This window comes from Catharus ustulatus, chromosome 23, assembly GCF_009819885.2.
Source record: "Catharus ustulatus isolate bCatUst1 chromosome 23, bCatUst1.pri.v2, whole genome shotgun sequence".
Classification (NCBI taxonomy): domain Eukaryota; kingdom Metazoa; phylum Chordata; class Aves; order Passeriformes; family Turdidae; genus Catharus; species Catharus ustulatus.
The window spans coordinates 5,630,383-5,652,838 of NC_046243.1; the positions used below are offsets into that span (position 1 = coordinate 5,630,383).

A 22,456-nucleotide genomic window follows, 5' to 3' on the forward strand; every position below is an offset into this window, starting at 1 on the left:
CTCCATCAGCTTCCCTCTCTTCTGTGACCATGTGCAGGTGGAGCCAGTTTCTGCCTCACAGACTCAGGCAACAGCACAGTTGTAACTGGAAGGTGAAGGGCAAGGCAGACGTGCGAGTGCACAAGGAATCCATGTGCCACAGCATCTTCCTTCCACAGGAGCAGGAAAGCAGCTTCAGGATTGCCAGTGACAAAGGTGTGAGCCCTCCCAGCACAGCTCTGTGCAGGGAACTCCTCTCAGCAGCTGGACAGCAGCACCCAAAGGCGAAATCGCAGCTGGCCGTAAGCCTTCATCGCCTCTCTGTGGGCAGCCGGATCTCGGGCCAGGTGCTCAAAGAGGTTGGGTGGCTCGACCCCTCTCATTGCTGGTGGCAAGCTGATCTCTGCAGGAAGTCTCTTATTTCCTAGCACAAAGTGCTCCAGGCGTTTTGACTTGAGGCAGTGGCGCAGGCAGGTCATGATGTCCCAGAGTCTCCGTGCAAATTCTCTCCTGCTCCACCGGTCCAGCGGTACGGTGGTCAGCACGTGCATGACCACAGTCTTCCAGGTAGAGCTGGAGAAACCTGTGCCCCTCAGGATGCGGGTGAAGACCTGCAGGCATTTCAGGTGCAAGCTCTCACACGGCACCTGCCTTGCAACATGCCAGAAGAACTTCACCTCTGCCACAGCAGATGTCTCGGCCCACGCTGTGCGTGCAGTGAAGTTGGCCTCAGTGGGCTGGCTGCTCACAAAGATGTCAGAGTCCCCTTGGCGCACTCCCAAGAGCATCTCCACCATCAGGCTCTTCTGGCCTCTGCTCAGCTCAAATCGGCAGGACCGGATGCAGGGCTGAAACACCAAGTGCCATGAGCAGGACTGAGGCACACGCAGCCACGAGCATCTCACCAACTGGCGGAACCAGCGGCAGGTTTTCTCCACATCCAGGTAGGAGCCGGTGCAGAGAGTCTCCAGGAGGCTGTGCTTCTGCTTCTGCTGCAGCTCCTCCTGCGAGTGGTGCAGCAAGCACAACAGCTTCTCCCCCAGCTGCTCCCTCTCACACCTGCACACCAGCTCCACATGGACACTGAAGGTCTTTGCTGCCACCTGCCCTGCGCTGTTCAGCTCTAGGTGGAAGGCGTGCCCTGGCGGGGGATTCAGCGGGACCAGGACATGGTACACGCCATCCCAATCCCCGGGACTCCAGCCCTCAAAGGCACTGCCCACCCCAATGGCTTCCTGAGGCACCGGGTAGAAACTATTGCTCACGCTGTCCACAAAGACATGCCTGAAGCTCTCCATCAGCTCAGTTATCACTGAGCAACCTCTCTCCAGGTCCTCCACAGGCCACTGTATGCGATCTAATAAAAGGATGCCTTCCTTATTCCCAGCATCTCGGGTGTCTCCTCTGTCTTGAATTCGGCCACCTCTGCTTTGTTCCTTGCCACCATCACTGCCTTCTTTTTCTCTGGCAGCCACGTTACCTTCTTCGACTTCTTCTTTATCTTCGTTCTTGCTTCCCTCCACATTTACACCATCCTTGCTTCCATCACTGTCATCCTCTTTTCTAACTTCCTTATTTTCTACCTCAGTTTCAGCAACACCACTATGGTCTACTTCATTCCCACTATTGCTGCAATTTTCCTGCCCAGTCCAATCACTGTTCCTTTTCTCACTGGCATCACTGCTTTCCTGCTCCTTCACATCTGTGTATTCTTCTTTGCTGTCTACATGGTCTTCACCTTCATTCACATTGTCTTCACCTTCATTTACATCATCACTGTTGCTAGCCTTCATAATTGCAGCATTTTCAACATCCTTGTCTTGCTCCACCTGCACATCCTTTTTTTCTCCTTCATTTCCTTCATCTTGACCTTCCGGATCTCCAGCAACATTGCCATTTCCGTCTTCGTTTCCTTCAGCATTATCTCCTGGCACACTTCCATCACTCCATCCTTCATCCTTCTTTAAGTCATGGCCATTACTGCTCTTAACATCACTTTCTTCCTTCACCTTCGCACCACTGTTGCCTTCAATGGCATCATCGTTCTCTCCTTCCTTTGCTGCCACAGGACTTCCTTCTCTGTCATGTCCACTGTTGCTGTTGTCCGCCTCCACAATGACATCAAATTTTTCTCCACCTTTCTGTACATCAACAGCGACTTTCTCCTTTTCTTTTTCTTTCACATCTTCTACCATCTTGCAGGAGCTCTGGTCCTTGACACTGCTGCAGGCATCATGGCTCCTTCTCCTGAAGCTAAACCACAGGCCCAAGAGGAGCAGGACTCCAGCAAGAGCCCAGAATGGCCACTGCTGCAGAGCACCAAAGAGCACAGCTCCCCAGCCCTGGTCCTGCTGCTCTGGGGGCCCCTGCTCCAGCTCCTGCAGCAACCGAGCCATCTCCTGCTCCAGCAGCTCCAGGCGCTCCTGCATTCGCTGGTGCGTGGCCTCATCCAGCCCATCCCCAGCTGGCTGGGGGTACTGGATCAGGCTTTGCACGAGCACGAGGATCAATGACAGTAAAGCCATGGTCTGCAGGAGGACACACAGAAGGGGTTCAGTGGGGCTGCAATGCAGACAGGCGGGGGGGCAGGAGCGGCAGGGATGTGGAGGCAGGAAGGAGAGGCCCTGGCAGGCAGCAGGCGGCAAGGCCTGCACCGCTGGCCCAGCAAGCACCGTGCCCTGAGCAAGGCGCTCCCGCCAGGGGCTGGGCCCTGGCTGCAGGGGCAGAACACACGGCCCGGGGCCGGCGCTGCTGCCCCAGCCCTCCTCCAGCCCCATCTCCTCTCTGCGTGTGCACTCACCGCTTGTCCAGGCTCTACTGGGGCAGCAGCGCCCGCTGGGGCCTTTTATAGCTGCCCCCATTGTGACATGAGCCTGTGGTGTCACAGCCCCAGAGCGTCACAGCCCAGCCCCGCCTGCCATCCCCAGCCTGGCTCAGGGAACTCATCATGGCCCTGGGCACCCAAAGTCCCAGCAGACACCAAGTGCAGACCCATCACTGGGGAACCTGGGGAATCTGGGAATCCCAGAGCTGCCCTTTACAAAGCAGACACAAGCGCCCTTCCACACAACCCCTGTCAATATAGATTTGGGTGACACGACCCATCGATGTTTGTGGTACACTCTTAAGGATGAGCTGTTCAGAAACCACTGTTCTCTTCAGCTATTTCTGAGATTATCTTCATGTCTGAGATCAGTGGTCTTCTTCTCTACATGAGGCAAAGGGTCTTCATCACTCTTCTCTCTCTCTGTATAAACTTCTGGAGTCACAAATACTTCAAGATCTGCTTCTTTCAGCATCGATGTCTTTGCTCCTGTCTACAATGTGAACACTCCATCCCCCACACTTTTCAACTAGTTCCAGGGATATTTCAGTGTATCACAGTCCATCACCATGGCCTACAAAAGAATGTCAGCCCAAGACTAAGGCATCTCCTCATTCTCCTCCCATCTGGGACTTGATTTCTTCTTTACTGTCCTTCATGTCTCACGCTGATCTCTCTAGGTATCTTCACTCTTTCCTTTTTCTCACTCAAAAGAGGATTTATGTTTGCAGGTTTCATCTGTGCACTCAAAGAGTTACAGTAATTTCACGACTACAAGGCACACCCTTTTGACTAAAATTTAGGTCCAAACCTGGAAGTGTGCCTTATAATTTGGTGTGCCTTATAGTTGTGAAATTCCTGTAATCTTGCCCAGGCCTGCGGATGGCCATGTTATCTGTGGCAGGCAGTGGTCGGAGCTGTTTATGGTGGAGGATTTTTCGGTGGCCACGGTGGGGAAGGAAGCGCGGCCCGGCCAGCGCTGCAGCAGCGGCGGGGCCCAGCCCGGCCCAGCCCACCCCACCAGGCCTGTGGGCCCCAGGAAGAGCAGTTCTGGCCTGGCCTGGCCCGGAGCTGCTCCTGGGGTCCCACGGACCCCAGCTAGGCCCGGGCAGGCAGCAGGGCAGGGCTCAGTGTCGGCAAGATGTCAGCAGCGATGGCCCGACCCAGCCTCACCTGGGCCCACGGCCTCCCCTGCCCTACCCGGCCAACGGGGAAACTTCTCTCTTCAAATGCCAGGAACAAGAGAGAGCTCCCTGGGGTTTGTTCATTCTGAAATGTGATTCACAGAGCTTTATCTAGCTTTCTGAAGTGGTTTAGCTGCATGTCAATATCCAAAACTAGCAGCTGATTGGCTCTGTTGGATCTGGAGGAAGCTGTCAGCAGTCCTCCCAGAGATTCACTTCCGTAACTGATGGATTTTCTCTTTAAATAAAATCAAGTTATGTTAAACCATGACAGTTGCAAAAAAGCTAAAGGGTGGTAAAATAAAAATTCTGTAACATTCTGCCTAATGAATACTGTGTGGACATAATTCTGGACGAGGATACAAACAACATATAGAAAAGAGCACAAGGATAGTAAAGTCTTGCTGGATAGTCATTACTTTGGGGATAAGAAAATAAACATGTAAATCAGTTCTTCCACAAGCAAACTCTCCAAGCTAAAGTATTTGGAAATCATCAGAGAGAAAGGCAAATCCTGTACTTAACTGAACATAAAATTAAGGGTATTTCCACCTTCCTGGCACTGGATGGACAATGTAGCATTCCTGCTATAAAAGCCAGACTTACTGCTGAAGTTTTTGCATATCCTGATCATGATAAAAATTAGGGCCACTGTTTTGGAAAAAAAAGTCCTGAATGAAATAAAAGAGAAAAAAAACCCCACCCAAACATTTTTCTTCAAGGGCTCTCATGAACCATGGCAAGAAAAGATTAAGTTCTGGTGCTGGCTAATAAACAGCACTCTGGGAAGAATATTTTATCATGATTAATCTAACTGGAATATATTTAAGACAGTTATTTTTTGGCTCAGTCACTTCTACTTAAGTTTGTGTGTGCTTGTCTGGCTCAGTGCAGGGTGTTGTTAAGGTACAATCTGAAAACAAATTGTCCTTCACTGCCACTCCTATTCCCCTAGGTGAAATTTATTTGGCAGTATGTTGGAAAAAAAATCCTACTTCACATTGAAAAATTCTATCCAATTCTGGGCACTACACTGCTATACACCAGCAATGTCCTTTCTCACATGTTTTTTGTGAAGACAAAGAGGTCGGGGTTTGTTTTCTAAACCAGTAACATTTTAAGAGATCTGCTTATGAATTGCCAGCAAGATCACTTAGGAGCAACTTATGATTAACATGATACTATAAAAACCTCAGGTCTCACTTGCAGGACACAAATAACTAACATACAGAGTATGAGGGGAAATTCCTTCCCATCTTCACCCATGGCAATTTGATCTAAGGAAGGATAAATGATATGCTTGTGTAAATACTCTAAAGCACTTTCCCTGCTTCGAGCCCTGAAAAGCCTGGGCCTTTGCAAGACTGTCAATTGCAAAAATACGTGGATTTGATTCTCCACACACATGAAGGATGATGACTGAGATTGCTCTCTACTTCCCATTTCCTTCTTATTTGAAAGGAATGATCTCTGAAGAGACCATTCCAAACGGACATTTGCCATCTGTTGTTTAACAGTTCTAGAATTTCTCAATGAAAAATCCCCACCTAGATCAGCTACAACAGTGAGGGAAAATGCTGCCTCATGACTGGAATGCCCAAGTGGGAATGTGACCTGTCTGATGCCTTGCACAATCATTTATTTCATTACATCATAATGAAAACATCTGTAGATTATTCTAGATTGAAATGACAACACTGCACACTCCTTACTGATGCAGATGACCACAGAGGCTGCAAAGTGGTGAAGAATCAGGTTTGGTCAGTCATTTACTATCGAAAACAGCTTGGAAATAAGACTCTGAGCATGACCATTGATAAGATTGTAAGTGTGATGTGCCCTAATAAAATTTCACAAGGAAACATTAACAGAGGATTGATTAAATCAACACAATCCTACCGTATGCAGTGAAATTTCCCATCACAGTGACACATATTTACACATATCACCAAGGATATTACACTGTAAAAATTTACTGTGCAAAGCACATTTCCCAATGATTTTCAAGCTTAGAGCAAGCTGTCAATTGGAATCACTGCATCTCTGCAGCCTGGCTAACACAGACCAGCATTCTCACAAGGCACAGTAACAAAGTTAATTACAACAAAGCAATGATCTTTCCTGAGTACATGTTCAGCACTCAGTTCTATAGTCTCTATCTGCTGTTTTCCGCAAAATGAAATAGTGTTTTTCAGCCTGGTGATTAAACAAGCATCCAGCTAACTCCCCTTCTGGGTTAATATTTCACTGTTGAGTGGTAGAAGTTGGAATAGAGACTGGGTTTTATTCATTTAGCACAGTATCTCAGTGGACTTGGCTGATAACAGTGGCACTGCTTGCTTTAAAACCTCCAGCAGCAGAGTCACAGCAAAAAGCCTTCAAAACCAAAAATGTCATTCTGTTCTGATAACATGTATTTGCATTCATAAAACATACTTAGACTTCTTAGCATTGAGTCTCATATGTGGTGACCATGCTACCATTCCTCAACTCCAGCATGGTGTAAGAATGCAGCAATGTAGAAACAACTTGGTTGAGATTCAGAATTCCCTTTAAATCTAGTTACAGATATTTTTAATGACAAGCCACACCTAACTTAGCAGAAAGGGAACATCTCAACCACTTCCGAAACAGTATACATAATGACACCTTTGAAGGACTCTGAAATTAAAGGCTGTATCATTTTCATACACAGCAAAGAACAAAGACTGCACTACTTTTCTTTGGGTAGGAGCAAGTTGTTTCTCATGTTGGAGAATACACATGAAGATTTCTGTGAGCACTGCAGAAATTATCAAATAAACTTCTGAGATAAAGAAGAGCATTTACAGCATGACTGCAGCAATTTATACAATTCCTAAGGTATTCTGAATTTAAAATTGACCACTTAACCCCAGATGTACAAAGGCAAAGAGAATAAACACTTCCAAACTACTACCAATCTCTACTATGTACTGAAAGAAGTAAATTATCTTTTGATTAGCTGCATCTCACCATGGACAAAGACGTGCATGCAAAGTGGTTCTCATTGCTACACAATATTATTAGACCTGGTGGAAAAGGTTATTTTCATAGAACAGCAGGGCCTATCCAGAAGGAGACAGATAACCAGGAACAGAGAAAACATGCCTTTCTGTTGCCACAATTTTATGTCAAAACCTTTGTTATGAGGAGCCAGAAAAAGAACTATGTATTAAAGCACATGTTTTGCAAGGAGGGACTTCTCTGTTCATCTTTTAGGACTGAATTGCTCCCCAGGAACCTAAAAAAGTGACTATGTAAAGAAAACTTTTCCAAAGATTCCTAAAAAAATTCAGGAGTATTCTTCTGCAAAATTTCTGCCACTTCAGGGCATTTTCACTCCAAGCTTCAAGCATTTCTATGGGATTGCTTGAGAGACAGCATACTTAATATATCCAACATTTCTGTTTACAAAAAGTCATTATTACAGGTAGGAACTTACGAAGGACATTCTCTAAGATGCAGAGGGTTAAATACAAAGAATGTCACATTTCAGGCAATTTGAGAATTTTTTTCTCTTTTTATTAAGTTTTGAAACATAGATATTCAAATATTACTGAAAAGCAGGCAAGCAACTACAGAAGGGTAGTTCAATTCCCTAAACTAAGGGTAACTGCAAAATAGTTACACACTGACAACACTAAAGGGCCTCTGGAACAAATACTAATAAACAAGTCTCATTATGAAAATGGGGACTACCTATTCTCCTATGGAAAAGGGAGTTAAATCTATCTGTTCTACTTTCACATACTACAAACTACATCCTTACAAAACCATTACAGCTAAAGCTCACAGAAAAACTACATTAAGTCCCTAACAGGCTAGGTTTCCAAGCAAGGTGTTCCAAGCAATCTCCATCAGCTTCCCTCTCTTCTGTGACCATGTGCAGGTGGAGCCAGTTTCTGCCTCACAGACTCAGGCAACAGCACAGTTGTAACTGGAAGGTGAAGGGCAAGGCAGACGTGCGAGTGCACAAGGAATCCATGTGCCACAGCATCTTCCTTCCACAGGAGCAGGAAAGCAGCTTCAGGATTGCCAGTGACAAAGGTGTGAGCCCTCCCAGCACAGCTCTGTGCAGGGAACTCCTCTCAGCGACTGGACAGCAGCACCCAAAGGCGAAATCGCAGCTGGCCGTAAGCCTTCATCGCCTCTCTGTGGGCAGCCGGATCTCGGGCCAGGTGCTCAAAGAGGTTGGGTGGCTCGACCCCTCTCATTGCTGGTGGCAAGCTGATCTCTGCAGGAAGTCTCTTATTTCCTAGCACAAAGTGCTCCAGGCGTTTTGACTTGAGGCAGTGGCGCAGGCAGGCCATGATGTCCCAGAGTCTCCGTGCAAATTCCCTCCTGCTCCACCGGTCCAGCGGTACGGTGGTCAACACGTGCATGACCACAGTCTTCCAGGTAGAGCTGGAGAAACCTGTGCCCCTCAGGATGCGGGTGAAGACCTGCAGGCATTTCAGGTGCAAGCTCTCACACGGCACCTGCCTTGCAACATGCCAGAAGAACTTCACCTCTGCCACAGCAGATGTCTCAGCCCACGCTGTGCGTGCAGTGAAGTTGGCCTCAGTGGGCTGGCTGCTCACAAAGATGTCAGAGTCCCCTTGGCGCACTCCCAAGAGCATCTCCACCATCAGGCTCTTCTGGCCTCTGCTCAGCTCAAATCGGCAGGACCGGATGCAGGGCTGAAATACCAAGTGCCATGAGCAGGACTGAGGCACACGCAGCCACGAGCATCTCACCAACTGGCGGAACCAGCGGCAGGTTTTCTCCACATCCAGGTAGGAGCCGGTGCAGAGAGTCTCCAGGAGGCTGCGCTTCTGCTTCTGCCACACTTCCTCCTGCGAGTGGTGCAGCAAGCACAACAGCTTCTCCCCCAGCTGCTCCCTCTCACACCTGCACACCAGCTCCACATGGACACTGAAGGTCTTTGCTGCCACCTGCCCTGCGCTGTTCAGCTCTAGGTGGAAGGCGTGCCCTGGCGGGGGATTCAGCGGGACCAGCACACGGTACACGCCATCCCAATCCCCGGGACTCCAGCCCTCAAAGGCACTGCCCACCCCAATGGCTTCCTGAGGCACTGGGTAGAAACTATTGCTCACGCTGTCCACAAAGACACGCCTGAAGCTCTCCATCAGCTCAGCTATCACTGAGCAACCTCTCTCCAGGTCCTCCACAGGCCACTGTATGCGATCTAATAAAAGGATGCCTTCCTTATTCCCAGCATCTCGCGTGTCTTCTCTGTCTTGAATTCTACCACCTCTGCTTTGTTCCTTGCCACCATCACTGCCTTCTTTTTCTCTGGCAGCCACGTTACCTTCTTCGACTTCTTCTTTATCTTCGTTCTTGCTTCCCTCCACATTTACACCATCCTTGCTTCCATCACTGTCATCCTCTTTTCTAACTTCCTTATTTTCTACCTCAGTTTCAGCAACACCACTATGGTCTACTTCATTCCCACTATTGCTGCAATTTTCCTGCCCAGTCCAATCACTGTTCCTTTTCTCACTGGCATCACTGCTTTCCTGCTCCTTCACATCTGTGTATTCTTCTTTGCTGTCTACATTGTCTTCACCTTCATTTACATCATCACTGTTGCTAGCCTTCATAGTTGCAGCATTTCCATCATTCTTTTCTTGCTCCACCTGCTCATCCTTGTTTTCTCCGTCATTTCCTTCATCGTGACCTTCCGGATCTCCAGCAACATTGCCATTTCCGTCTTCATTTCCTTCAGCATTATCTCCTGGTGCATTCCCATCACTCCATCCTTCATTCTTCTTTAAGTCATGGCCATTACTGCTCTTAACATCACTTTCTTCCTTCACCTTCGCACCATTGTTGCCTTCGATAGCATCATTGTTCTCTCCTTCCTTTGCTGCCACAGGACTTCCTTCTATGACATGTCCACTGTTGCTGTTGTCCGCCTCCACAATGACATCAATTTTTTCTCCACCTTTCTGTACATCAACAGTGACTTCTTCCTTTTCTTTTCCTTTCACATCTACCATCTTGCAGGAGCTCTGGTCCTTGTCACTGCTGCTGGTGTCATGGCTCCTTCTCCTGAAGCTAAACCACAGGCCCAAGAGGAGCAGGACTCCAGCAAGAGCCCAGAATGGCCACTGCTGCAGAGCACCAAAGAGCACAGCTCCCCAGCCCTGGTCCTGCTGCTCTGGGGGCCCCTGCTCCAGCTCCTGCAGCAACCGAGCCATCTCCTGCTCCAGCAGCTCCTGGCGCTCCTGCATTCGCTGGTGCGTGGCCTCATCCAGCCCATCCCCAGCTGGCTGGGGGTACTGGATCAGGCTTTGCACGAGCACGAGGATCAATGACAGTAAAGCCATGGTCTGCAGGAGGACACGCAGAAGGGGTTCAGTGGGGCCGCAATGCAGACAGGCGGGGGGGCAGGAGCGGCAGGGACGTGGAGGCAGGAAGGAGAGGCCCTGGCAGGCAGCAGGCGGCAAGGCCTGCACCGCTGGCCCAGCAAGCACCGTGCCCTGAGCAAGGCGCTCCCGCCAGGGTCTGGGCCCTGGCTGCAGGCGCAGAACACACGGCCCGGGGCCGGCGCTGCTGCCCCAGCCCTCCTCCAGCCCCATCTCCTCTCTGCGTGTGCACTCACCGCTTGTCCAGGCTCTACTGGGGCAGCTGCACCCACTGGGGCCTTTTATAGCTGCCCCCATTGTGACACGAGCCTGTGGTGTCACAGCCCCAGAGCGTCACAGCCCAGCCCTGCCCTGCCGTTCCCAACCTGGCTCGGGGAACTCATCATGGCCCTGGGCACCCAAAGTCCCTGCAGACAGCAAGTGCAGACCCATCACTGGGGAACCTGGGAACCCCAGAGCTGCCCTTTACAGAGCAGGCACAAGCGCCCTTCCACACAACCCTTGTCAAATATAAATTTGGGTGACGTGACCCATGGATGTTCTCAATTTAGAGGTGTAGGCTTTAATTTAGTACTGGAGGAGTACATTTATTATTAGTATATGTACTTAATAATTTTGGGGCTGGGTGTCATGTAGGCTAGCGTTTTGTTACAAATGTAGTGAGGAATCTTTCTGACAGAAATCCAGGTTGCTTTGATGATGCACAGGAAGATTTAATATCATTCTAAAAAGGTCAAATAATTTAATTACAAAATTTCAGTGTCTTAAATAACCTCTTAGGTCTCAAACTATGGTTCAACACCGTGCAAAATTCTGGTACAGCCAGGATTTTGTTCAGAAAGTAGAACGTCTTTTTTTTTTTCAAATTTGTGCAAAGATGTACCTCTGTCTCTGCCACCACCTTCAAAATTGTTACCCTTAAACAGAGTTAGTCAATCTCTCTGACTGATAAATGAACTTCTGTCTCTTTTTGCTATCTCTTTGTGTACATATTTCCAAAGGACTGTGAGTACAGGAGAGATTATACTCAGCCCTTCTTTGGGGAACTCATCTATAAATGGAACTGCAGGAATGGAGAGGGAGGAAAGGGAAACAGGATGTGACTCGAGTACCTGCATAGTGACCACAGATGTCCACTGCTAGACACACACACTGATGTCAGGCAGATCATGCCCTCCCACTAGTACACAAAAGGAGAACAATGTTGGAGTTTCTGAAACTGCTCTGAATTGGATTTGCCTAACAAATGTCATTAGTAAAAGTAGTCAAAGAAAGCGTTTTGAACCCTCTTCCTAGCTGATGACACTTATCATGTATCTTGCCCGCGTTCTTCTGTGGAAGCTGTTTTTGATGTGTCATATCCTTCTTCTTACAAGGGAGCAAAAATTATTTGTCAAGTATTCTTTGAGTTTTGTTTCCTCTCATCTTCCAAGATTTACTAAAGTGAACGTTCAGCAGAATAGTTCTGTATTTTTTTAACACAATTCTTCTTTTATCAAATTGAGGCCCTTCTGTGACCAAGAAAAAGCACAAACTCTTGTGAGCTACGGTTTACACTGTTAAGAGGTTGACATGGGTCAGTTCTCCAAGATTATTCTTAGTTCAACTGCTATATAAACTGTTTATGCCAGTGACTGGAGGTTGCTCTCCAGGACATTATATATATGATAATTATATGACAGAAAATGCAACATATAGTTGGATCTGACCTCCAAGTTCAGTAGCTTAAAAAAAGAAAAAAAAAAGTCCATAAGAAATTTTCTGGTTTTCTCATCCCAAAATGCCTTCACATTTATTTTTAGTTTATTGCATATACAAGAGACTTTCCTCACATGGACAGCAGTGCCCAACCATCTTCAAGTTCAGTATAATTTAAGTCTCAACGATCACTGCCTCCAGAAAGCATATTTGACACAAAACAGGCAACGTCTTTTGCATAACTATACAATCATCCAGTTGAGAGATTTTTACTCTCACATAAACACATCATGTTTTTGCACAAAGGAATCTGAGGTAGATTTTTCTGAGAAATAACAAACCATCAAAAGTTAATGAAATAACAAACACGGGAAAAACACCACTTCCTCACTCAGCACATGTGTCTTGATTTTCATAAGCACTCAGATTTACAGCTGCTGATACTAGCACAAAAGTAGGTTTTTTTCTGGTTTTACTTTCTCTTCCAGCAGAGCAAGCACAGCTGCAAAATGCAAACTCACTTCTAGGCTCTCTTATACATCACCAGTTTACTACCTGCATTCCAACCAGTCACAGTTGTGCAACACCCCATGAGCGTACTGGGATTACTGCAGTGCCAGACAGTTTAAGTGAGGCTCAAGGAGCTGTACAATTTTAACTATATTTTATATGTATAACTAAACGATGCATGACATGGATATAAGCCTGTACTGAAACTTAACAACTAACTGCTCTGATGCAACAGTTAAGCATCTCATCAGTTATAAAATGAAACAGGTTTAAAGCAAACATAATATAGAGAACGGAATGCCTAACACTGTAAAGTAGCATGTTCGAAGGACCATTTTTGAACATTAAGCAAGTGTACTCATCCAGTTAAATTTTCAAAAGAATTCCTGGCACCAAAATGTTCTCTGTTTACTTTTGCACCATGTTTAAAGAATGGATCACTCTTAGGGTGAAGAAAATCCTGTGTGCAAACACTGCATGAAACTAAACAATCCTTGAACATGGCTAAAGAAGGGAAAGAACTCTGTATTCTCCTTCTCATTATATTTGAAGTGTTAATTCCAAAGAACAGAGATGCCAAGACTTGTCAGTGACATGACTAACAATTTTATGAGAACTGGCAAGACAGTTCATTTCTCCTACATCTTACTCGTAGAAACCTTGGAATTATTCTGTCTGAAACACTTCGGGGAAGGAAGGTAGTCTTAATTATGACAACTTTATTAAATATTCAGTACTTCTGACATCCTGTTATCAACAACAAAAATAGGGTTTGATTATCATATGCCATACTGGAATCATTTACAATACGTAAGTGTGAAAAAACAGCAGTATTTTTTTTTTCCATGTGGAAAAACACACACCTTTCACCCCCCCAAGAAAGTAGGACAAGGCACAATAAATTCTCGTCATTCTATTTCTTCTGACTTTTCAGCTCCATCACAGGTCTCCAAATTAAGATTTATGTGCTATTTTACATCTGTATCTGTTGTTGATTTTCCCCCCTACAGGGATATAGGTGGGTAAGTTTGGACAGGAAATGGTCCCTCAAGTCAAACTGAAAGGTTTATAAAGTTGCTAATAAAAGTTTGGGTCAGGGTCTACATATCAATCATCTGCTCATTGTCTTTTTAAACGAGCTCAGGCATTTTCCCAACTGCTCCTAGTAGGTCTCTGTCACTATTTTAAACTAAGATTTCAGCCGTTTCTTTTTTCCCTGTGTTGACCTCAATAATTTTTCTTTCTCCCTCTCTTTACCTGCCAAATGCATCCATCAGGATTTTGCCAAAGGCTATCTGCTTTTGAAGTTGAGAGGAATTCACTATTTGTGAGTGTCAAATCCACAATAAATGCCATTGCCATATGGTATATGCTGCTTTTGGGAATTATCTCAAAAGGTCGAGCTGTGAGAAGGCTGGTTGTGTGTTCGGAGGGTTTTACTGCTAACTTTCATAACTCATGTCAGGTCTTCCAGTTTCTGTACTCATTGGCTTCAGTGAGTGCAACAGTTTCCTGAATTTATAAAAATGTTGTCAAGATCCCTTGAGCTTGCTTCCTCTGTCCATCTCACACAAACACATCCAAACACATCTATACACAGTGGAATAGCATGCACCGTGGCAGGGAAACCTAGTAAAAGAGAAGCTTGTAAATAAATAGCAGGTCATTCTGCTTACTCAGTAAATTCCTCTGGGTGTTAAACTCCTGAAAAACATATCATAAGCCCCGATGAAGGCTTTACAGACTGTCCCATCATACCCTGCTGGGTGCAATTCTGCGATGCATAGGAAGACTGAAGTTTGAAAAACAGAGCAGAAATAGCTCCCATAAGGGCAGGGTGCTGACATAGTTGAAACATAGCTAACTGGAAAGCATTTGTTCTAGCTAAAGAAGACAGCATCAGTGACACCTCTCTGTGCCTGTGAAGGTGTACTGGACATTTAAAGCAACAAGAAATCTACCTTCTTTAAAAACTGTCCATTAATACACAAATACGTCTGTGTTAAAACCCCTCAGACTGCACCATTCTCAACAAGAACTACACACAAGACCAAGAAATTCCACAGAGAAACACGCCTTTGTGACCCAAACAGGCAAGGAGAAAGAAAACTGTCACAACTAGGCGTGTCAGAGACACGACACAGCACCCGCGGTTGGTTCAGCAGAGAAAGCGTTTAATGGGTATATTGCACAGTTCTTATACCCCCTGCTAAAGACTCCATGTTTGAACCCGGTTGGCTGTGATTGGTCACCGCCCACCTCACTGGCCAATGGCTCGTGTTCTCGTCAGGGTTTGGCTCTCTGCAGCCAAACCCCTCCTCCCTTTGTGACGCACCGAGTCCAGCTCCGTGCTGTCATAGAAAACCACGCATGAAGAGTTTAACGTGCCAACTTAGTGACAGAAAAAGAATTTAAAAAAATAAATGTCAGTCCCCTTTAAACACTCGACTCGAAAGTGCTCTCGATTTTCTCTGATGCTCTAGGAAGGGGTGAATGTCCTCCATGTCTCACATAATCCCTATCAGCCACAGGGAAATGTCACAATGCGCCTAGAATGTTCCAAGTACCACTCCCTTCTAATTTACATAGTCTGTTAATATCCTCTTGAAGCAAACAGAAATAACAGCTTAAAAAGATAGTTATATTTCATAAATATGTGCCCCCACACACCAAAAACCCATGCAATTTAATACCATCCCTAGGCAGAATTTATCCATTCTTAAGTCTTCTATTATGTATTACTGAGACAGTGTTTTGCTTTCCTGGGAAGTAATACAAATGAACTGCTGGCAACATCATATCAAAACAAAAGTGGCAGAATCAGAAAAAATACTGAGAAGTTTACCTTTACAGGAAAGCTTCAGTCTTGGGATGTTTTGTTTTGATGTTCCAGTGACTGGAAGGAACAGTGTCACTAAAGACAGCAGGCTGCAGGCATGTGGCACTTGCAAAGCTCTCATTCTGCTCTCTTCTTCTTCTCTACCTTCTTTCGCACTATGGTGAAGTATCTCCCCACTTCTCAACAAGCCAAGTTTTATCTGGAAGAAAAAAAGGAAAACATCTGTAGACCTGAATTACTGCATAAATAATAATTCTGTAAGCAAGCCAGACCTATCTTTAAAGAGCAACTCATTTAATTTCTTTGCTACAGAAATACTTTTTCCCCTAGTACAAGTAAAAATGTTTTGTTACTTTAGTACTAAATTTACACATTTTGACATTGGAAAAGTATGTAAACTTTTCAAACACGTGTTTAATATCGCTAAAGTTTAAGCAAATTAAATTTATGCAGTATCCACAAAAAGAACATTTACCATTCAAAAGTGATCACACAGCTTGTCAGTTCATACCAGCCCACTGGATATATTAATGTTTTATAACTCTTTTTATCTCAGTACAACAGCTATTGCATGTTTATGCTATGACTAGAATGAACTGTAATGTGTCAGATGCAATGGGGGTACAAGTGGAGTAAATAGTGAGCACATACCCATCAAAACTTTCATAAATAAACTAAGAAAATTTGATAGAATAAGCAGTTGTTTTTAGTTTCAATACAAAAAAAAGTCAATGCTGATGATAGATTTAAGTATGGTATTTCCAGCAGAATAACAGCCTCAACTCATCCACCAAAATGTCCTATAAACTTTGATGAGTGTTTCAGGCTGGGGTCAATAGGCTGATACGAGATTTTGTTAGCACAGTGTGCAACTAAGCCAGCTTTGCAGCACTTTTCACTTAATAAGTGTCATTCATATTCCATAAATCTTGAAGTGTTTTACAAATGAAAGCAATTATCACTGTCCTTATTTTCCCTATGCAAAAACAGAACCATAAAGCTGCAGTGAACCTATTTCCTCAAGGTCACTCAGCTAGCACAGTAGTTGAAAAGAAAATAGCAACAGCAATCCTGACGTCTTTTGTGCCCAGCTATCAAGGATCCCTTTTCCCAAATAACTCCACTTTTGCACATGAAATTATTTGAAATGGCATCTTGAGTACTGAAGGCAAAACTTGATGGTTAATAAATCACAGAGATCAGAGTATGAAAATATTTGTAAGACCAGATCCTTCCTCCTGCAAGTGCATTATGCTAGAGGTCAAGGGAGATGGCTGGTGAAATGACAAATATCAGTGTTTGAGTAATGCTGTAAAACCAAGGAGTAAGGAAATGTTATGGTTAGTCGAGAGATTAATGGTTCATGACTTGCCATGAAAATTCTTTTCTGAAAGGTACTGAAACTGCCTGATTAAAAGAGCAATCCTAGTACCCACATCAGCCAGCACTTGGACAGACATCAAAGGAGAGGTTCCTTAGAAGCCCATGAGAGATGCAGCACAGCTTGTGGCCCCTGGTCTGGCACTGCAGCTCCGGCAGCACTGGCTCAGGCAATTCTGTGAGCACCCAGAACCAATTCAGCACCTCCTGATGCAGGCACGTCCTTCCTGGCTGAAAGCATGGAAACAGTTCTCACTGACAGAGGAAATCTCTCAGATGAAACTTGGGCTTTCTGAGCCTCCAGACCTTCTGTCAATGGGAAAAGACAAGGGAGTGTGCAAGAAGAGCACGATGGCGAAAGAGAATAAGAGAAACAATTTGTAAAATGCCCAAAGCGTAGCTCCTATTGCAGAACACTGAGCTTCTTTCTCCTCAGTCCCCTCTTCAACACTCACATTCAGTGCACTGCTCTTGGCCAAGTGTGAGTACATGTCCAGGAAATGACATGAGGAGAAAAGAGACAAACATGAAATGCCTGTTTCATCTTTTCCTTCCTTTTGTTACAGTATGACGTCCCAAGAGAAGATCCTTATTTCTTCTGGACCAAGACATCTATTTGAGAGTGGACCACGAAGTACTGACATGGATTAGACTATCCCAGGGTTAAATTGCCTTTAAACCATACTTCTAAATGAAGCAATTAAGAGGGAACCAGTCTCACAGCAAGTATGTTGAGAAGTCATGGGCTGAAGGTCTGGGCCTCAGCCAACAGGGAATTCACCAAAGGATTTGGGGCTCATTTTCTTGATGCAAATTACTGCAAATAATCAAGACTAAATTTTACTAAAAAACCAGTTGTGTCAGTGCACTGTCATTTGCTGAACTGATTGAGAATCAGCACCAAAGTCAGCCCTCTGGCCATAGCTCACAACCTCACTTTTTCATTTAGGGTATTTTTGCTAACGGGAACCTTTTTTTTGTTGTTGTTGAGTTTTTGTTCCCTTATCCCTTTTATTTGAAGGCAGTTAGTTTACACTGGATTCAGCTGCTCTGAATTCAGCTCACACCAACCTTGTCCTGTCTTTAGATTCATTGCAATCTGGCCAGATTGTCACATATATTTTTAGTTTATGATGATCATCTAATACAATTCCAGCTTCCACACAGTGTCCTTCCAACGGTTTAGCTCAGGTTAATGAACTTCAGGCCAACTAACTTGCCAATAATCTTCAGGAAATAGCCTTCCTCTCTGTAACACATGCAATGTCAATCAGTGTCCTGTGCTGAAAAGACCCACAGTCACACTAATCAGAAGCAAACAGTCCCATGAGCAGAAATAAAATGTAAAATCTAAAAGCAAATCTGACTCCCCCATTCTTCCCCCCACCCCTAAAAGTAAGAAGAATTAAGGCAGAGAAGGAAAAAACACTGGTTTGTTTAGTTCTTTGATACGTCAGCTAAGGACCAACACATTTGAAAACTTCCTCACCATGAACAGATCCAAAACAAATGAGGAAAAGAGTCTGCAAAAAAAAAAAATTCTGAAGCTAAAGCTGCTTTCCCACCTTGGCTTCAGCTTGGAAATAGCACTGCACTGTGTTAATTATCACCAGCAAGACCAACCAGAGAAGGAAGCCATGCACACATCCGGCTGAAACAGGGGCATTTCCAGCGGAATAAAGGAGCTTTGATTTGCCCCACGCGTGGCGGGCTGTGTGTGGCGGCTGTGTCCCGCAGCAGGCAGGCTGGCAGCCGTGTGTCGGGGCCGTGGCGGGCTGTGTGTGGCGGCTGTGTCCCGCAGCAGGCAGGCTGGCAGCCGTGTGTCGGGGCCGTGGCGGGCTGGGCGCTGTCGCTGTGCGCGGGCTCGGGGCACTGAAGGAGCTGCGGAGCCGCCTGGGGCCCGGCGGGCGGAGCGGCAGCGCCCCCTGCTGGCCGCGGGCGGCGCTGTGCCCCCGGCCCCTGCGGGCCCCGCCCGCCCCGGTTCGTGCCCGGCCGCAGCCCCGGCTCCTCTGCCCGTGCCACCAGCGCGCAGTAATACACGGCCGCGTCCCGGCGCCGGGGCCGCCTGAGCCACAGGGCGCTCGAATACCGATCTGCCGACACCCACAGCTGTCCTGCAATGGCCGGCAGCTCTTTGGACCCCTTGTGAACTATTCCGAGTAGTTCTGGTCCTCGGTCCGTGAGCTGACGGTACCACTAGATTCTTTCGCCGGTCTGGATTTTGGGATGTGAGCAGCTGATGTTAATTCCGGTGCCCTCGGTGGTCTCCAGTGACGGTTCCTGCTGTACTTGGGCTCTGGACACGACCACTGTACAGAAGAAAATAACAATCACATTTTTTAATGAAAAAATTTCATGCAGGGGAAAATGGGAGATTAAGACATATCAGAGCGAGCTGAGATGTGTGCTGACATTAAAGTATGGGGAGACTATTTCACTGAGTTTTACTTTCAGGACAAGAATTTTGGACGGCTTTTTATGGAAAAATCAGAATGAAGTTTCAAAAATACACGGTCCGAGAGGGGTGGATGCATGCATGCTTGGCCGAATAAAGACTTATCATTAAAAAAGGCAAACTGGGAAACAATTACTTCAGTGAGGGAAGAAATTATGAGTGTAGAGGAGGGGAGAGAGGGTAAATAAAAATCGGAAAGGAACAGGAGAGTAAGAGATGAATCCTGAGCTGGAGCCGGTCTCACTAAGCCCGCTGACCCGGCCGCCCCTTGGCCGCCACCCCCGCGCACCGAGCAGCACCGCGGCCAGCGCCGCCAGCCCCGCGCCCCGACACCGCCGCATGGCGCCGCTCCGCCGGCCGAGCATCGCTGTGCCCCTCAGCCCCGGCTCTCTGCTGCGGCCCTGCCGCCTCCTCTGCCACGCCAACAGCTCCGCCCCGGCCGCCCTCAGACCCCACCTCTCCCAGCACCGCGGCAAAGAGCGACACAAGGACGTTTGGCACGGCCGGGGAGAGGACACAGCTGTGTGCCATCCCACACACCACCCACACTGCATCGCAAACACATCCATCCACATGAGCCGAGCGTGAACCTTGAAGGGGTAAGAAAGGGAGGGCTCGGGACTCAGGGGCTGCATTTCAGTGCCTCTTCCCTGCACACATCTCTAGCCAGCAGCTGCCGGCAGCACTCAGCTGTACTCGGGCTGCTTCTGAGCCTGGCAAGCTGCTGTTCTGTGCTCTGCAGGGCCAGAGCAGTGCTCGGTGTCCCTGTCAGCGTCAGGGAATTCTCTCCCGATGACGGACACACACGCACAGACACAGGCTCGTGCACACCAGTGTGGAGCCATCCACAAACCTGTGCTTCACGTGTGTCCATGACAACGGGGCTGCTGCAAGAGCAGCCAGGGCAGGAACACAGCAGCTGCCCTGGGCTTTGCTGACAACATGTGGGGTCAAAATCATCAGGGCTGGAGCGTGGAAGGACAAGGTCCCAGACATTTAGATATTGTACAATGTGGAAATGAGTCAGAATTTTCCACAATATTTTCCGAAGAGGAGTGTCAGAATAGAAGTAACGAATACCATCAGACCAACGTACACACATGGGATGCAAATTTTGGTGAGCACTGTGGTGAGATCTGCCTCCGTTTCCCAACCTGAGTCTTGCACTGACACATCCCCTCCCTCCCCTGGGTTGTTGCACAGCCGAGTAAGCTCCCTGCACCAGGGTGTCTTGCACAGCACACAGGTACAAGGCACTGTCAGACACCTGCACTTCCTCCACCTTCAGGACACTGTATTTGCCCGTGGTGTTTAGGTGCGTGGTGATCCGGCCGCTGTGCCTGGGGCCAGTCCCTGATTGACTGGAGACCAGCTGGGGAGCTTGGCCTTTCTTCACCTGGTACCAGTGCAATCCCCTAAAATCAGTGCTCGTGTATTTGCAGGTGGTGTGGAAGGGCTGTCCCTGCTTCACCGTGACTTGTGCATCTTCCTGGGTGACCGTGACCTGCCCCGTGGTGCCTGGAAGAAAGTCAATGTCAGCATCTTCACTGTGAAGAACTACCATTTGCAAAAACATGTTAGGTGCAAACCCCTGGTAGACAATGCTCTCTGCCCTGCAAAAACGGCCTCAGATGTGCAGACAGACAGGCGGGAGTTATTTTGCAGAGTGTTTCAGAGCTCTCAGCTGCTCAGGACCCTGACAAGAGTGCAGCTGTGTCAGTGCTCCTACTTTACTGCTTGCACGATCTGGGAACACACTGAATTTTCTGTGCTGACTCAGGCTGTGGAACCCACCGAGGTTCAGCAAAAGGATCCATGCTGCTTCCCCATCCTTGACTAAGGGGCCCCTAAGTACACACAAAGCTGAGCTTGGACAGAGGGAACCCTGGTTTTTACTGCCAGCCTAGAGAACACTGGAAGGTTTGGCAGAGATGTCTCAGCCTGGAGGCAGAAAGGGACACCCTCTTAATGTCAGTGAAATGAGAACTTTGAGCTTGGTGGGGCAGGCTTGAAAGGATCTGAGGAATTTGCATTAAAACAGGAGCAATACGGCAATACAGAGACAGCTGAGCCTGAGGTGACAGCAGGAGGATGAGAAGAGAGGGTCAGAGGAAGATGAACTGAAGGTGAGAGAAAAGAAAAAGAAAGGGTCTGAGGTTTTTCTACCTCTCCTTTTCCTTTACAAATGGAAAATCTTCTTGAAAAAACACTTGCAAAAACAGAAAAGGAGCCGATTTTTCTCAGCCTTTCCCCTCTAATCACTGACATTTCCTAACACGGTCCCGAACGGGCTGTTGAGGGTTTCCTGGGGAAGGGAAAAAAGAAGGGAGCCTTGGGGAGAAGGCAGGACTTACCGAGGAGCTGTGCCAGGAAGACGGTGAGGATGAGATGTGCGAGGTGCATGGCGAGAGCAAGCTGCGTGTTTGCTGAGTGAGGAAGAGGCAGAAAGCACGTCGCAGCGGCGAGAGAACAGAGGTGCCGGAAACGACTGTGTGCGGGAGCAGCGGGAGCAGCAGCGGCAGCAGGCAGAGCAATGGCCTGTCCTTGCCGTGCCTGAAATGCTCCTGCTGCGTTTCTCGCTCGTCCAGCAGCAGCCGCCGTGGCTCCCTCAGCCACTGGCATTCGGAGCATTCCGTGCCTCTGCGGCCTCAGCCATGGCAAGGGGCTCTTCCCGCTCAGCTCGCACTGCACTCCTCACCTCCGCAGCTGCAATCGCCAGCTCTGCTGCACACCCCGTGCTGCCCATTGGCGAGCTCAGCGGCTTCTTCCGCGCTGAGCTTTCTCACCTGTCTGGGCTCATTGCAATTTCCTCTGTGAACAGGGGACTCGTGTGTCTGTGCCCCTTCTGCCCTGTCCTTCTTCATCTGCCTGGGACAAATGCCTCTCTCCCAGGTCCCTCACTGCCACCCTCTTTTCCATATCAACGGCAGAGTGATCCCATAATGGTCATTTTGGTTTTCTCTAAAACGGTTTTGTCACAGAAATCTATGTGGAATAACAGGAGGAGTCAGGCAGATAATGATAATGGGTGTAATAGGAACATTCTAAGGCAGGTCTTGTACCGCTCCATGGTTTAGAAGGAGATTTTTGGAGAAGTTAAGTTACTGAGGCTGTGATAGGTTTTTCGGGTGACAGCTTGTCCTTCTACGGGCTTCATCACTTTTTGTTCCTTCTTAGGTTTCAGAGCAGACAAAA

The 22,456-nt window shown here is 47.2% G+C and overlaps 3 protein-coding genes across 3 annotated transcripts; all 3 read right to left on the reverse strand.

Moving 5' to 3' along the window:
* Positions 1–236: 236 nt before the first annotated feature.
* Positions 237–1,961, reverse strand: LOC122149446 (inositol 1,4,5-trisphosphate receptor-interacting protein-like 1). Its single transcript, XM_042779919.1, has one exon. The coding sequence runs from the start codon at positions 1,770–1,772 to the stop codon at positions 237–239; it is 1,536 nt and encodes a 511-aa protein (XP_042635853.1). The 5' UTR covers positions 1,773–1,961.
* A 5,937-nt stretch (positions 1,962–7,898) lies between these two features.
* On the reverse strand, positions 7,899–19,602 carry LOC122149447. The gene is made up of 4 exons (XM_042779920.1): positions 19,551–19,602; positions 18,637–18,920; positions 10,204–10,343; positions 7,899–10,068 (listed from the first exon to the last, which is right to left on the reverse strand). The coding sequence occupies exons 1-4, from the start codon at positions 19,600–19,602 to the stop codon at positions 8,097–8,099; spliced, it is 2,448 nt and encodes an 815-aa protein (XP_042635854.1). The 3' UTR covers positions 7,899–8,096.
* Positions 19,603–20,035: 433 nt separating this feature from the next.
* LOC117006304 lies at positions 20,036–22,209 on the reverse strand. Its single transcript, XM_033078677.2, has 3 exons — positions 21,616–22,209; positions 20,201–20,779; positions 20,036–20,148 (listed from the first exon to the last, which is right to left on the reverse strand). Exons 1-3 carry the CDS (start codon positions 21,890–21,892, stop codon positions 20,036–20,038), a joined length of 969 nt encoding a protein of 322 aa, XP_032934568.1. The 5' UTR covers positions 21,893–22,209.
* Between the last annotated feature and the right edge of the window lie 247 nt (positions 22,210–22,456).

Coding starts and splice junctions, on each gene's coding strand:
- LOC122149447 (XM_042779920.1), bottom strand. CDS start 19,602: ATGCGGCGGTGTCGGGGCGCGGGGCTGGCGGCGCTGGCCGCGGTGCTG. Junction 18,921..19,550: donor GCTGGCCGCGGTGCTGCTCG/GTGCGCGGGGGT, acceptor CGGCCATTGCAG/GACAGCTGTGGGTGTCGGCA. Junction 10,344..18,636: donor ACAGCGCCCAGCCCGCCACG/GCCCCGACACAC, acceptor GTCCTCCTGCAG/ACCATGGCTTTACTGTCATT.
- LOC117006304 (XM_033078677.2), bottom strand. CDS start 21,892: ATGCTCCGAATGCCAGTGGCTGAGGGAGCCACGGCGGCTGCTGCTGGA. Junction 20,780..21,615: donor CTTCCTGGCACAGCTCCTCG/GTAAGTCCTGCC, acceptor ACTTTCTTCCAG/GCACCACGGGGCAGGTCACG. Junction 20,149..20,200: donor TGATTTTGACCCCACATGTT/GTCAGCAAAGCC, acceptor CTGCTCTTGCAG/CAGCCCCGTTGTCATGGACA.
- LOC122149446 (XM_042779919.1), bottom strand. CDS start 1,772: ATGAAGGCTAGCAACAGTGATGATGTAAATGAAGGTGAAGACAATGTG.